General features: G+C 34.7%; 1 protein-coding gene across 1 annotated transcript in view; it reads right to left on the bottom strand.

Annotated features, from left to right (window-relative positions):
- The window catches only part of AK9 (adenylate kinase 9), a 60,565-nt gene that overhangs the window by 14,842 nt on the left and 29,108 nt on the right, over positions 1-16,615 (bottom strand). Inside the window, exons 19-26 of the mRNA XM_079298693.1 lie at positions 11,563-11,769; positions 10,437-10,591; positions 9,298-9,510; positions 8,466-8,717; positions 4,848-4,966; positions 3,414-3,633; positions 1,760-1,822; positions 759-959 (exon numbers count right to left, since the gene is read on the bottom strand). Coding sequence (XP_079154819.1) covers positions 759-959; positions 1,760-1,822; positions 3,414-3,633; positions 4,848-4,966; positions 8,466-8,717; positions 9,298-9,510; positions 10,437-10,591; positions 11,563-11,769 — 1,430 coding nt within the window. The remainder of the gene's footprint in view (positions 1-758; positions 960-1,759; positions 1,823-3,413; positions 3,634-4,847; positions 4,967-8,465; positions 8,718-9,297; positions 9,511-10,436; positions 10,592-11,562; positions 11,770-16,615) is intronic.

A 16,615-nucleotide genomic window follows, 5' to 3' on the forward strand; every position in this document is an offset into this window, starting at 1 on the left:
TCAACAAAATTCAACAAAGTTTGATGAGAATTAGTCTTCCTGCCCACTGAGTTTAAACTTCTATATTTGGTGTTACACTGCTACAATATTGTATTATGATCTGGTTTTGTAAGCCTCTCTGGTCAGTGGATAGAACTTCTTCTAAATCATGATTTGTTTATTTCTGAATAAGATACTTAGTAGATTATAAGCAAATGTTACCAATCTACATACTGCCTTAGATGCATTACCATTACAGATAGTTGGTGTTAGATGAGGTTACCTCACCACACGCAATTGCACTGATTTAAAGAAAATTATGTCACTAGGTGTGGGAATGGTGCTAAACACTTGGCATCTTAACCAAGATTAGATTTGGATTTTTTCTTTATATTTGGTTTCATCACCAACAACTAGGAACTGTATTTAAAAATAGAGCTGTCTAGTGAGAATTTTGCCTCAAAAATTATTTTGAAATACTGTTCATACATTCCCAACTCTCTAGGTTGGTTGCCTGTGTCAACAGACCTATCAAAAATGAAATGACAGCAAGACTGGATATGTCTACGCAAAAGCTTCTTTTTTTTTATATTAATCATATAAATTATATACTCTTAAAAGTCTACACCTTCTCAGTACACTATTCATCTGGTTCACATACCTAGATCAGGAGTACAGGAGCATGGCTATTTAGGCAATATTTAAATGTGAAAAATAAATAAGGAAATTCTTCTTAATGTGATCATATAATTTAACAAAATAAGCAGTGGTATCAGTACCTGAACTGTTTGTAACCTTTCTACTTCTGATTCAAACTTCTGTGAAATTTCACTTTGCATGCGCTCAACAGCATCTTCTTCAGTTTCTTCCTCTTCTGGTTCTTCCTCTTCTTCTTCTTCTAAAAACTCTTCTGCAAGTATAGCTTCAATATCCTCCTCATCCTCTTCAGTAGCTTCATCATTATCCTTATTTTCTAAAGCCTATAAAGACAAAATATTTTGTTGTTTCATGTCTATGATACAGATATTTTGATGAAACATATGGTATTCTTGTATCTTTTTAAATTAAAAAAGCCAATAATTCAACAAAACCTCATTTTGGGATTCCTTTATCATAAGCAAAAATCTAGCAAATTCTAGAATCCTATTTCAGGAGAAAATACAGCAGTATTGCATACAGTGAAGTATCATACCAGTTCCAAGAGTACTTAAAAAACCCGAAGAGCTACTACACCTGAAGAGCAGCTAGATAAGAGGAGTGTTCTTTCATACATGGTATTGTAGTTTGACAGGACTTTATATGATAAAGAGACATGGCTGATGAAAGTGTAGCTGACAGAATATCATGAGCAGTCATGTAGAACATGAATGCATTTATAAATATATTATGTACTTGACTTTGGGCAGAAATCCTGGTACAGTCGTATTCTGGATTAACCATGGATTTGACAGTGTACTTAAAGCCACATGCCTAATTTCAATTAGTGGGACTACTCTTATGCTTATAAATTAGATATATTAAACACATTCATAAGCACTTTCCTGAATGGAAGCATGGTTGGAGAATTCTTTTAAAATAATTTTTAGTCTTCATGAATCCATAGTATCTAAAGAAATTTAAACATACTATAAAATTAGCTTTGAAAGTCAAAGTTTCTCACAGTCCATCATAATTTTACTGTACTACATTGACCTGAAGTCTGACTAAAAGCTCTAGAAATTTTATGGTATGAATGCAAACACTTCTATTTAAAAACTGTCTTATTAGGTTGTTTTCTTACCTCCTGCTTCTTTTTTTGTTGCTCTGCTAGAAGTTCTTCCCTTCTTCTGGCAATCTTCTCATTCTGTTAGTGAAAAAAAGACAAAAAAAGACTGAAGATACTTCCTAATAAAAGCTCCCCTCTGAAAATTGGGAACATAGCCTATAATTAACACCTTAAAATTTTGTTCCAGTTGGTTCTAATGTTAAAAAAATACTACCTAGATTTTGAAATTTTGCAGACCAGATATACCTGTCTACTATGCAAACATGAGTATTTTAGAAAAACTAATTTGGCAATTTCTGAGATTGAGACTGGAGGCAAAAAAAAGACTGTGATTCTTATAACACTGAAAATATCATAATAGGTTTATTGGTAAACTGCTAAAAACTAGAGTTTCTAAATTTACAGGTGGTTTCTTGTGGTGATTGAATCAACTGCAATTGGAGATATAAACCTGAGACCCTGGCAAACTGGCCACTGGGAAGATGCTAATTAGCACATTCCAAAGTAAATCTCATTCCTAGCCCTGATTCTCAGTTGGTCTGAGACCTTTGTCATAAAAGGTCAAGTCCTTTGGGATTAGACCTTTGCCCTCAGGTATTCCCTATGTATTGTGAACCCAATCCCCTGCCCTTCATCTTTGCTTCCTGCCTATCCTTGGACAACATTGTTTTTGGAAACTGTTTAATGGAAAATGTGGATTAAAGGATATCCTAGCAGACCATTGCACTTGTCCCTTTATAATTTACAGCCACGCTATCACCGGCTAAGCTGGTACAGTTGTCACAGAGGGGAGAATCTCCCAGGAATGTGACAGTTTCTGAATCTGGCAAAGGGATGTCTGAGTATGGTAGTACATGTGTGGTGTTCCCTTTGACTGTTTAGGGATATTAATGGTATTGTATGAGTCTTCTCCCAAATTCCATTGTCCTAACTTCCTGTGTGTCAGCTGCTCTATAGTAATTATTACAGATTTTTTCTGATATTACATGTCTAGTACCTTATCTCACTTTTATAGAAAGTGAGGAACCTTGAATATATTACATGTGCCAATTGTAAATGTCGGCATACAGACTTCAGGTTAGCTCAACCAATTTTTAATCTGTTCAACAGTAGGCACAGCTTCATCTGAATGGCACACAGAGCAGCTGCAACAGCCTTGAGAATGTAGCTGTTACTACATTCCTGTGCAGAGTATAAGAGTTGGGAACACAGACACACTCCCCACATGGTAGTGAAGTCAGCTTATGGGTGATGCTGATCCCCCCAACAGCACATGCTCGGGGAATCTGGGATGCAACAATACTACAGTGCATGAACTGTCTATCTGATTTTTTTATCACCCCCTTTTTTTATTCACTCCCTCCATCAACTTGCCTTTTTACACAGACATTCCAGGACTGCCATTTATCTGGCAGCACAGCTACTTTTCTTGGGCTGTGAGATGCCCAAATTCCTGCATGCATTAATTGCATAGAAGAGGAGAGGAGCCCTAAATTATTTTTGGTTTCTATGGTAAGCCTAGGAATGCTGTGGATGTGTAGGACTGTTTCTCCTGGCTCCAATATCTGTTACTCTGTGTGCTCTTCACAGCTTTGGAAGTTTCAGAATCTGTGTTAAAACCTCTCCTGTAGAAACAACAACAAAAAATGCCACAGGGCTGAAAACGCACCCTTTTTTTTGCTTTTAGTGCCTTCAACTTCTTTTTGTATTCCTTCTTTCTACGCCGTCTGTCTTTCCATTCTTTCAGACGTGGAGGAAAAAGACGGACAAGAATGTCATCTTCTTCTACTTGAATATATACTGCAACATCAGGATAGAGTCCTTGTTCTGACATATATGTGGCTTCATGTACAGTACGAGGGAAGCCATCCAGTATAAAGCCTGTGGACCTTATTGGAAAATAAGATATTTATCATTGCACAGTGCAGTTTAAAGTGTAATACAGTGAACATGTAATTTTTAGGAAAAAAATCCACCCACCCATATTAAACACATATGTTAGGAGTAAAATATAAAAAATACTTTCAGTTAGTATCTTTTGAAAATGTAAAACTGCTATTTCACTGTGTATTTTAATTAGTATACTAACAAATTAATTTCTTCTGAGGTTCTAATGTGCAATGCTTAGATATTTTTAAAGAACTTTAAAAAACCAAAACTAATTATGTCCTCAGACTTGTTTGTGTGATTCTAAAAACAATACTTCCTAGGCACTGATCTCAAAAACTAGAAGGTGCCCCAAACACTTTTCTGGTAACAACTCTCAAAGAAAGCTTGTGCCTGAAAAATTTGTTTCTTCTGTAGTATAGGATGAGAAATTGGCCACTCAGCATGACTTATATTTCTCTTCCAGCAGATGTTAAAATAAGGAAAGCTCTAGGCCTTATTGGAGCTCTTACAATTTCAAATTAGATGAGTGGTTTTGTAAGGCTGAATTTTGTGTTGATAAGAAGCTAATATTTATATCTATTACTTTAGACTTTAATAGGATACATTGTAAAATTGCAGAAAACCAAAGAAGCTAGAAGAAGTGGAAGTGGAGGGAAGAACAACTAGCCCTGGTGGGGAAGAAGAGTACAACATAGTGTAGTTTGGTAGTGTAATGTATTGTGATGTGATATAATACAATACAATATAAACTTATACAATATATTATATTACAACATTATGCATAATGCTGGGTAATTTTTTGTCTTGGTGCATTCTTTTTTTCCTAGAACTGATCTCCCTGTTTTTACACTGTGTAGAGAACAATTGTCCCCTATCTGTAGTCAGGACAAAAATTATATAAAATATAAAAGGTTTGTTTTCATATCTATACTGTAAGCCCATGGAAATTACCCAGCTATTTAGGAGATTTAATCCAATTCAGGTGTGCCAAGTACTTTTGTCCAATCCTGTGTGCAGCATATGAAACATAATATTACTGTCAAAATGTCAATTAAAATAGTACAAGAAAACCAAGACTGACAGGTAGGTCATTACTCATAAAAAGTACAAGAGCATTGAAATAATCTCACAATAGTTATTTACAATTGTGGACACCACAGATGATATACTTCCTAAAATTAATTAAAGAAAGAGATAATTTAACTGCAGTTACCGGAATGGCTCTTTCTTCCACCAGTCAGGAACAATCTTACCAAGGACTTCTGGAGGCACTTCCATATTATCCGCTAGATTTGCTTTGATTGCCTCTTCCTCATCTGTTAATTTCACTTCCTTTATGTAAAGAAAATCCATCAAAAATTAAAAAAAACCCCAAAAATAAAAATCAACCAACCAAACAAACAAAACCAGAAAGCACATATCTACTTGACACGTTTATTGTTTCTGGCTAAGTAGGATACTGTCTTCATTTGACTTAAACCAGCAGAAATAAACTCATTTGCCACATTGCATATCATACTACATTATAGATTTTAGGCAATTCCCTAAAATTGGGGCAATTGCTGCTGTATAAGTTTTAAAGAAACCTAAAATCAAGCACAACTGTTAAGTATTTAATTATACATATGCTCAGTTCAGAGGAATAGAAACTGAAATGAGCACAGGTTCTCCTCATTGCCTACAAGCAGTTTTCCTTTTGGCTACACATTTCCATGCTGGGAACCTGCACTACATTAAAATGTTTTTTCACTTTTTGAAAGCAACTATTATATTTGGATGGATGCCAAAAAAATATGTTGAAGAATGATATATAAGATGATTTGGTATAGGCAGAAGAACAGATGCTAGACAGATAGCATTTTTCTAGACTATGTATTAGACTAGACATTTGACTAGTCGTTAGTATTAAGGACTAGTCAAATACAAAGTATTCAAATACCAAATCAAACTACTAAATTCTTGTGTAAAACACTTGGGGTTCTTTTCCAGAATATGTAACTCTGTGAGATTGATATGGTTGAGGATGCATTTCTCATAGAATGGCTTCCTGACACAGACTGTGGTAAAATAATGAAAAGACGATATATGTTGGTGGTTCTGGATTAGTTTACATAATTCATATATCAAGAATCAAACATGTCTGGTATCAAAAGGCCATATCTGAATAAGAATTCCTATGCCTGACATCTATTCTGATAATTAAGCCAAAAGAATTTGAGAGTATGCTGGAAGTCACAGCTCTAATGTCGTGTGTATGAGTAGTATTTTCTCTAGTGCCTGACATAGTACATATATTAGAAGATGTTTGTATGAGAGAAGATGCCTAAGTAGACAAAGTGGTAGTCAGATTTGCAACACAGAGGCATCTTGAAAGATATGTGTGAAGTGACAGAAAACATTACAACACATATAAAAATGTATCACTGACATTGCCACTGCTAAAGACAGGTAGGAATGGTGTTTGTATCCGATAAAAGAAAACAGAGCTCTCACAGAATGGTGATTTGAAAGTCAAGGCTGCCCCCCAGACAATGATGTCTGTCAATGATATGGCACTAAAACAACCAGGATATCTTTTTGCTGAACTCCCCAGACTGCATGGTATATTTCTGTTTGCCTTAAGTGGTTTTGCTTTGAACATTATAACTGACCTTAAGCTCTGACAGATAAACTTCCACTGTCTTGTGCCAAAGTGAAAAAGAATGATACAATGGAATTTAATAAAATTAAGGTGGTGGTGGGTCAGTGAAAAATAGGATAGTCAGACAGTTCAGTGATATTCATATTCAGACAAATGCCTGGAACTTTACAACCTTGGAAATTATTCTCCAGAGTTTTGCACAGGGACCAATGAATGGGTTTCTAAATGGAACTGAAATTGTATGAGCTGTGCTTAGGTCAAGCCATCAGATGAAGCATTTTACAAGAAGTATGAGAAAAAAAAATACTGATGTAGAAGATTATTTCCCAGCAGATATAAAAATGACAAGAGAACGGAAATACCTTGGTGTAAGACAGGTATTGATGCCAAAGAAATAAAATTCAGTGAGAGTCAGTCATAACCATCAGTGCCAGGTACACTTGCCATATTTTTGGCTATGGTTGTAAACTAATTTCTCAAAAGACCTCCCTTCTTTGATTTGGATGAAAACCTGGATTTTTGTTCTGACACCCATGATTTTGATCTGTACTCCATTTGTGTTGAAGAATTTACTTATAATATTAACTGCTCTTGTATTATTTCATAAGAACACTACCTTCCAGTCATCAGGGACCTGCTACATTTCCCAAGACAGTAGAATGGCCTTGAAAGCACCTTTGGCAGCTCTATCAGCACCTGTAAGTGCACCCCATCGACCTGTATATGTCCAGTTTACATAAATGATCCCAAATTTGATCCTATCCTGTTTTTGAGTAAAACCATTTTTTACCCAGGCTTTCCTGTTAGACACACAGCCCTCTAGGCCACAGATCAGACTGTACTTCCAAAGACCATGTTTAGTGTCAGATTCATATTTTCTCAATCTTTTACTCTGTTGTACTGCATAAATTCTTCTTGCAACCCTTCAGAGCCCTCACTAGTTTCTACTTCCATTGGGTGCTCATCTTCCTAATACTGTGCCCGAGTGTTGTTTCTGTATCCCTCCTGCTCTGCAGCCTGCTGTCTCTCCTGCACACTTCCTTAAATCCTGTAGTAGGAAGTGTTTGAAGAGCTTTGAGGACTAGTAACTTGAAGGAACTTGGGAGGTATCAGGAGCACACACTAAAAAAAAATTTATTAAAATGTGATGCAGAAACTTATTTCTTCCTAATCTTTGAGTGTTGGATAAATCCTTATTTCTGTTGTGCAAGAGGTCAATTTTCAGTTTTGTTGCACATTTTTGCAAGATTCATATACATTGAGACTTCTCCTCATAATGAAGGCTTTTATCATATCCATTGCTATCTAAAGAATTTATTTGCATCAAAACTTTGTGAATTTTTTTCTCCCAACACGTCACTGCCCAATTAAAGAAAATACTCTCCCCAATAAAAAATTATGTAAAAGTTTCTTCTTCAGAGAAATTGCATCCTGTAAGAGATAGGTTTAGAATGCATATTCATAAGGATTTAAAGCCAGTTGTCAATCTGATTAAGAAAAAGAACTGACTTTCTGAAAATTATAATTCATTAATTATTCTACCAGTATCATGAACATACAGCTATTTGAAACAGTCTTTTAGGTAAGCTACAAGGCATATTTTATGCTACCCAAGAGTTGTTTTATTCTTCTGATTTGAAACTGCTGCCAACAGGCAAAGAAACACTAAAATCTAGGTTAAGAAATCTATTGCATTTAAAAAAATACTAGCTTACACTGTTACAAATGCAGACTATTTCTCATTTTTTATAAGGGATGATCAGACAGGGCAGCTAGAGGCATTCTATCTGTTTGCTCCCAGAAAGTGCAAAGAGCACAGCTGCAGAACATTTTTAAAGTCCTGTGCAATTGGAACACATGCACTTGACTGAATCTGCATATGACAAACACTTTAAGGAAACCATGCCTTACATTATTATTCTGACTGTGATATTTTTTTCCCCTCAATTGGTCTTCCACTGGGCATTTAGCATCTAAATCTACTATTTAGAAAAACCTGTATATAAATCTTGAAAATGTTTTGAAGAATGTTTCTGATATTTATAAAACATTGTCAAGAACTATAATTTCCAAATTTCATAAAGCATTTAATTTAAAATAATTTTACAATTTTTATGATTTTTTGGGAAATTCCTATTCTTGTTTGAAAATCATTATTTTGTGTATGGATGTATTGAAGATTATTATTACCTCTTTGTTTTCTTCTTTTTCGGTTTCAGTTGTCTGAGAGAAGTCTTCCAGTTCCTCTGGTATTTTATAGTCATCTTCATTATCTTCATCAAGAGAGGGCCGAACTTTCCTTTTAGTTTTGGGTAAAATCAATTCCTGTAGATATTCTTCAAATTGAATATGGAAAATGCCTAATTTGTCTGCTATCTGTCGTGCACAAGTACTTTTACCTGCTCCATGAATCCCAAGTAAACACACCCGTAAAGGAGGAGCCTGTAGAAAAAAACGGAATACTCTGTAACATTTTGGAGTGCACAGTGCACCCATCCCCTGCTTTTCACTTCAAAAATATGATTATTAAAAAAATCATCAAAAACAGTCATAAACTTTTGCATTTTAATTTTCCCAGACTTTCTATTGCTGTTCTAACTAAACTACCTGCTCTCTTGAAACACTAATCTACTACCCTACTATCAGCAGTTAAAAATTAAACTTCTTTAGACAAGTCTGGTAAATCTTCGGTTCTTTTACCCTTTTCCAAGTTACAAAAAATCCCCAAAATCCTCAATATGTGCCATTTGTTAAAGACATTTTATAGTTATTGTAAGCCTTTATAATCTTCCTCTCTTTTCTGCTGTATTTGCATCATTAATTCAATGTGTTAATTAAAGTTTACATTAAAGATCCCTAGGGAAGCCATGGGTTTTATTTGCTTCAAGAACTTGCCTAATATATTGTTACATAGAAAAAAAAATAGGAAAAAAGGCCATAATAAACAAATTTAAATGGGAATGCAAAGCAGTTGTTTTAATCTTCTATTATCTGCTTTAAATATTTTTTTTAAGATTCTCACTTGTAGTGGTTCACTGTGAGCGACATACTCCTCAGGGTTCTTCAAAAATTTATCTCTGTACTCAGAAGTTGAAAAGTAATAAATCTTTTCTTTATATTTAGCTGCATGTTCCTGGAGTCCAGGACAGAGGACAAAGTTCTCTTTCAGACTGACAGGACAAAAGTGTTTTGTGTCTCCCATGTGCCTTTTCTTTTGCTTAATTGTTTCTTCATCCTGCAAATATGAACATTTTAGAGAACTTTTAGAATTCTGGAGTTTATTTAGATTGAGTACCTCAGATTTGATAATGCCAAATACATTAACTGAGGATTGAATAAAGATGGTATTCTCAAAAAGTTTGTATGCTGAAAATAAGTCTACGAAAATACACACTTTTAAGATTCTAAGTCAGAAAACAAACTGTCCAAGACAATTACTGAGACAAGAATTAAATTCGAAATATCATGAATATCATAGTTAGCCACTGAGCACCAAAATTAGGGTAGAAGTGTCTATGAATAGATGTTTTCCTACTGTGTTCTTGAAACTGATTTTCTGTTTAAATGCAGACCTCTTCAGAAAATACAATGAGAGCTGGTGTTATGAAGTCAGATTACTTACCCAGTAAAGTTAATTTCTAAAAAATCTATTTAATACCGCTCTAGTACAGTCTTTGGATATCCTGTACTGTTAAATTTGGGGATGGGAATCTTCCATTATAGGACAAAAATTGCAAGGAAAAGCTAGACCTCTAATTTCATTAAACTGAGTGTGTGAAAATTATGAATAGCTGAAATGGAACAGGACTCTGCATCTTCTGATGTTTACATGATGGTTCATGGAATCATTGTTAGCTGACAGAAATCAAAGTTCACATTTGTTTCTTTAATAAAACCCCTCCTTTCCATCTGGCAAAACTAGGTACAGTCATTCTCCCTACTAGCATGGGAGTATTTGAGTTTCTTGCTATAGTAAAACTACTATCAGCTACAATACAGAAATGTAGTGATAGAATTCTTGAAGCACATGCTAATATTTATTCTGTAAGAAGGATTACAAAAATCAGTATCAAGCAAAATCTGACTTCTCTGAGGTTATGTTCAAACTGAAAATAAAGGAGTTATAGTAAAAGCATAAGTAGATAAAACTGGCATGCTTACTTCCTCCTCTTCTTCTCCTTCCCCTTCTTCTTCTTCACCTTCCTCTTCCTCTTCCTCTTCTTCTTCTTCCTCATTTTCCTCTTCAGCAGCCAGATCTTGTGCTTCCTCCTCTAAGTCTTCATCAGATAATTCCCAGCCATAATATTTAAAAGGTTCTGAAAAGGTTAGGTTGTTTGGGTTTTTTTCTGTTTCAATAGTTATCCTTTGGCTATACCAGAATATATTCTCTTTATCCATAAAAGTAAGCACATACATGATAGAAAATAATGCCAACTGTATCTTGCATTTCTTCTACTCACAGAACAAAATGTTCTCCCCTATATGGAAGTTAGTATATTGCCTCCTCCAAAAATGGAAATTCTACAGGTTGTTTTTGGTTGAAGTAAATTGCTATTTTCAATGGAAATTTTTGTATTACAAAAGTATTCTATAAACAGATGCAGATAGTACCATTACTGTTTGCAGCAGGTTTTTTTTCCTGTTACTTGCTGGGAAGAATCATCACTCAAATTTTAGTTTATTATAAAGCCAGCACAATTGATGTTTTGGTTAATAAAACACTTGATTGGTAGTGATAATAGGAAAAATGTAGTATTATTTATTCAGTGCTCAAAATTTGACAAGACCACACAAAAGAAATGTAATTTGCCAAAGAAAGATTAATTTTAAAAAACTTTATGTAGAATTGAGTCTTGAAATACAGTCTATACAGGTGGTTAGGTTAGATTATTACACACCCTGAAAGCCTCACTAACCCAACAAATATTGTAGATTAGTGAGTGAACCTTCACTATCTGTCCATTTCTCAAACCAGCATCCTGGCATGCACAGATAAAATAAGTAACTGTGGAAATATGTTTTCAAAGTGTTTAGGGAGATATTATGCAACTATTTGCACAGCCATATAATATATACATATATTTAAAATATATATATTTGCCCCACTCTTAGATGTCTGAAAAGCTGCTATTGTGCTTTTCAGCTGACCTGGAGAATACAGTATGACCCTCTTCATATTAGCAATATCAAACTGAGTATAACCCACTCCCTAATGTGCCTATCACATCAGCTATCCAAAATCCCTCTTGATAGTCTAAGTGCCAATCACATAAACAGTATTACTTACTTTCCATAACCAGCATGGTTTGATTAAGCAGACTTTCTGGTGTTTGCTCAGCAATCTCTAAAAGAACAACCCGAACTTGAGATGACTCCTTGATTTCTGATTCCACTTTTTTCCAATCATTCATGAATAGTTCAATCTTCTCTTTAATTGTTTTCATTTCTTCTGTATCTGGAATACCATCCTCTGCAAACACAGGTTGCATGATTTCTGAAAATAAAATAATGTAAAATACTCCTCTAAAATGTTTTACATTTAAAAAATCTAATACTTTCGGACTATTTTTATACTGTTCAAATATGATGGCATACTTTTTAATACTTCTTCCTCTCCATAATTATAAATTATTATATTAGTAGTTTACAAAGACACTTCGCAAACTCCCAGTTTAATTATGTTGATAGTCTATACACTGAGGCTTCTCCAGAAAAATAAATGAGGTCAAATTGCTGAACTATATTTGCATATGGTTATTTAAATCAGCACTCAAAATAAATATGACTCTTTCTGCACATAAATATAATACAGAATACATTAATCTAAAAATTATGATTTAATGAGGATCAGCTTTTGACAGCTGCCTCATGACAGTATAGGAAAATTTTTAATGAACATATAAATGAAAAAAAAGTTTAAAAATCTTATCAGGACTTCCCTCTGTAAATACTGGAAGTGGGAAAGTCTCACAGGAAATTCTGGTTTTAATGAAGCCATGTCTGCATACAATCACTTGTTAAGTAATTGAGAGAGAGAAAATACTTTAATCTCTTAAGAAACATGCAGAAATTTGTAGTGTCTGTGGTTTAAGATCAGTCCAAGCCTATTTCCTAATACTGTCTCACATAGAGCAGGCAGAAGTTAGAGAGTGAAAGGATGCATTAATATAAGATGTATTAAATAAGAAAGTCACAGGTACTACACATTGTAAACATAACAAAACTATACCAAAGGTGTTGTCACATTCTGTGAGCAAATAAACAAGCAGTTAGTTTCTTCCAGCACAACTTTTTGCTGAAGAAGACAGATGGAATTAAGAACTTGGATGTTGATTCTTGGAAGTTGAATTTAAAACATGATATTGAGAACAGATAAGGAATTAAAAACTTGACATTAACACATTAAAACTGCAATTACTATCCATTCATACAGAGTTCAGAGAGAAAGTCCTATCTCAGCTAGAAGATGATACCCAAGAGCCTATATGACACTATAAAGACCTTGTCACAGGCAGCAGCAATGTGATGTTGCTGCTGCTGTTCCTATTCTCTGCACTCATAATTTTCAACTCTGATTGTCTTTCTTTTCTTGTCACTTTTCTTTTGTGTTCTGTTCATAACTGATGTCAGCTAATAGGCAGAAAAGCAGTTGAGAGCAGTGACTAAAATGATCTGCTATTACTGTAAGTTTGCTAGAACTTAGAGCATATGCTGTGGTTTTCTTCTTGCCAGTAATGAAGATAAAAGAAAAAGTTTTATCAGTGAATGGAATAATTTTCTATTTCACCAAAATTTCCCCCTTCTCTTGTTGTTTCTGTCTTGTTTTTAGTTTGAAAGAGCAAGAACAGATTTTGATACAAATAACAATATGCTCAGCTTTTTTCAATGAACTTCTACTGATTTTTTACATAAAAAAGGACCATTACTACTGTTCTTCCTTATATAACTTCCTACATGAACAAAGAAGAGGTATTAAGAAAATGAAAGTCTTTTGTAATGCCTTTTATGTAAAAAGCTTTCACTACTTTCTCTAAAACCTCAAAACATTAAAACCCCAATGCTTTATGGTCACTTTCTGCCATTAAGCAGGCCAATGTTCACTCTGTTAAATTGCAATATTTGCAAATTTAACATTCATTTTGAGTTTGTCCCAATCTGTAAAATCCAAAAAAAATGTAATTTTTCTGGGTTATGAAGGGTTAGATTGCCCTGTTACAATTTTCTTCATTAAGAAAACACATTTCCTCCCAGAACCAGGTATCTCTGAATCTCCCCTTGTCGACTGTTGAAGAAATTTGCCAATAACACATTTAATTTTCCAAAATAAAGCCCAAAGCCAAAACGTGTATAATGTAGCTGGATTTCAGTGATAAGGTACCAGTAAGGTATGGCAGGAAACAGATCAAAACTTAATGGTCAGAGTAGAGATGCTGCCTAATTTTTGTGTAATATTCTACCAACTAAAGCATTACCTCAAAATCACCTCAAAGTGCCAATATCAGCTGGGATATGTGAGTGCCTTCAGAACAATCTAACACACTTTCTTTTGAAATTCCTTCAAGGCCCACTAATGCTGGTCCCTTACTGGTTTGCTACCTGTGCCTTTTTCTACAGCCTATTAGTACATACATGAAATCAGGCGCTTCAGAGGTAGCCTGGGAGTTTTGGGTACTGCAGTGTCTACATCTAAAGGGTGTGTGTCACAATGTGTAGCCTTCTAGAAATATGCTAGATTTCTAAATATTAGATGCTTTTCATAATTTTATTCTTCTGTTTTTGAGGTTGAAACTTTCATTCTCAATACCACAATTTACCTGAACTATATACACAATTAACTGAGGTTTGAAGCAAGTTGGGCTCTCTCTAGCAATTCATGTGCAGGCTCAGCATCCAGAGGCCATTCTCAATCCCTGAGGCTCCCCCCACCTGTCCACAGCCCAGGACTCCTTGTCAGCCCTCAGGGCTGTCAGCCCCTGCTCCAGCAATACCATTGCACAGCCAAGGTAAACTGCAAAACTAATGACAAATAAGCATTTTGTCAAGTATTTCTGTGATCTTTTATAACAACTAGTACTTAATGCACCTTCCCCCATCTTTTTTTTTTTTTAGCTTTGAACAACACAACTATTAGACCTGACACTTTAGTGGCTAACCTTCCTCTTATTTGATTATTAGTCTAAACATAAATCAAAGTGCAGAAGGGCGTATCATTGAGGAGGAACACTTGGCAGATTTCAAATAGTTTGATCTTGAATTAAAAGTAATGTTTTTCCCTTGAAATGGCTTACAAACATTTGCATTCTACTAAACTAGACATTCATTCTATATATGTCATTACATACACCCTGCAATGACATTTTTGTCTCTTGCTATGATTCTAAATAGGAACACAAATATACTTTTTGATGTACATTAAAAGATGCTGTCCAAATGGTACCATTAATTATGTTGCATTCTGCAGTGAGATATTCCAAATAAGATAGAAATTTAGCCAGATAAAACCTGCCTAAATTTTGGCAGCTCTAATGCAATATGTAATGATGACTCTCTTAGGAACACAGATTTTAAGAAATGAAGGAAAGGATACATTAATAACTGGGTTACACTAAGTGCTGCTTGCACATGTTATCCCTGGCACAGTCACTGCAGAAATCACATGTGCTGCCTTGTGAACCACAGCCCTGTTCACAGCAGTAACACATGGGAGATGGGATGAGGGCTGGCTGGATCCAGCTTTCAACAGATCATCTTACAGTCCAGCCCTTAAAAATCTCTCAGTTCTCAGCAGGTCATGACACTTTGGAAATATACAAGCAAAACCAGAGATCTAAATAAATATTTGGCATCATCTGATACAGAGTATTGAACATGGCAATGAATCCACTTAATGGAGCAGTTCACATGACCTTTATCTCAGATGCACTTACAATTCATATTACCTCTCCTGACAGGCCATTTTTAGCAAAGGATGAACCACCATGTGTTCCAGCTTTGTTTTGCTACTTTAGATTCATAATTCCAAAAGAATATCTCAATCCAGAAGGTTTTGTTGCCCCAGGAAACATATCCAGCAGTAATTATTGAATACTTACAGAATTTTAAAATAGATTATCCAGGTCTAAGTGAACTGCAGAAACTTTCCCCTGGAGAGAGGGGAGAAGTAATAAAAGAAAAGAGATTTACATTCCCAGTGAAAAGAGACAGACCAAAAAACAGACAACCCAAACCTTATTTGGTTTTGGTTCAGGTATTTGAACCTTATTATGACAAAAATTGCCTCCCTGACATTTAGTTTTTCTCAGGGACCAAGTAAGGCAGCTGTACCTTTGTTATTACACATTAATTATAATAACTCTGCTCAGAGAGATTATTTACAATGAGAAGATTTTTTTTTAAATTAAAAGCATAGTCAAGAAAAATACATTAAAATACAGCAATGGTTTGGAAACAAATTATATAAAAATGCAAACAACTTTCTCTTCAAGGAGGTGGCCTTCTATCTAACAGTACTGTTCTTAATTTAATTTCCTTATCACAGTGGTGATAGGAAACAATCTTTCCCAGCCTTAAATCTTGGGCTTTTGTAGGTAATATCTGTATGCCAATCTCTCATTTTCTTTTGCTCTGCATCTTCTGTGCTTTTACTGAGCATAGTTACCATAGTGACAAACAATCCTCGAAGGCTTTCTGCCCCCACATTCACTAAGTGAATTGTTGGGGAAAGAGAGCCTTGAATAGCTAAGTATCTGTGACTTTTTCTTCCCTCAGTCCATATGCAACATCAAAAAAGATGAAAAACTCCTTGTTTTCTCCCCATTGAAACACTGCCAAAGCTGACACAGACACACCAGACAGAGACAGCCAGCATGCCTTCTCCATTAGAGCTTAACTATCAAAACAAACAGAAAGGCAAAATATATGGTGACAATGACACTTTCATTTAATGGAACTGATCTCTACTTCGTTATGAATATATTTTCAATTGTCTTTTTGAAACAGACTGTAGTTTGTTTATACAGACTTCTCATTTCTTACTTATAAATAGACACTGCCAAATTATCTTCAGCATGTCACAGTGAAATGTACTCAATAAACAAACTTGTATTGTATGTACTGATTTTTTTATTTGGAAAGATAACTTTGGCTTACAGATAAACTTGATCCTTTCTAATGCATAAAAACATGTATATTTAAAAACTTTCTATTAAAATAAAATGGTTTATATTTGATTTATTTCTGGTTTGCTCTTTAAAATATTATAAAAATTCTAGCAGGTAAAAGCTAAACACATATTTTAAAAACTAAAGCAGATCATCTCCATTAAAGATGACTTGCCTTCA

This window comes from Erithacus rubecula (assembly GCF_903797595.1).
Source record: "Erithacus rubecula genome assembly, chromosome: 2".
Lineage (NCBI taxonomy): Eukaryota > Metazoa > Chordata > Aves > Passeriformes > Muscicapidae > Erithacus > Erithacus rubecula.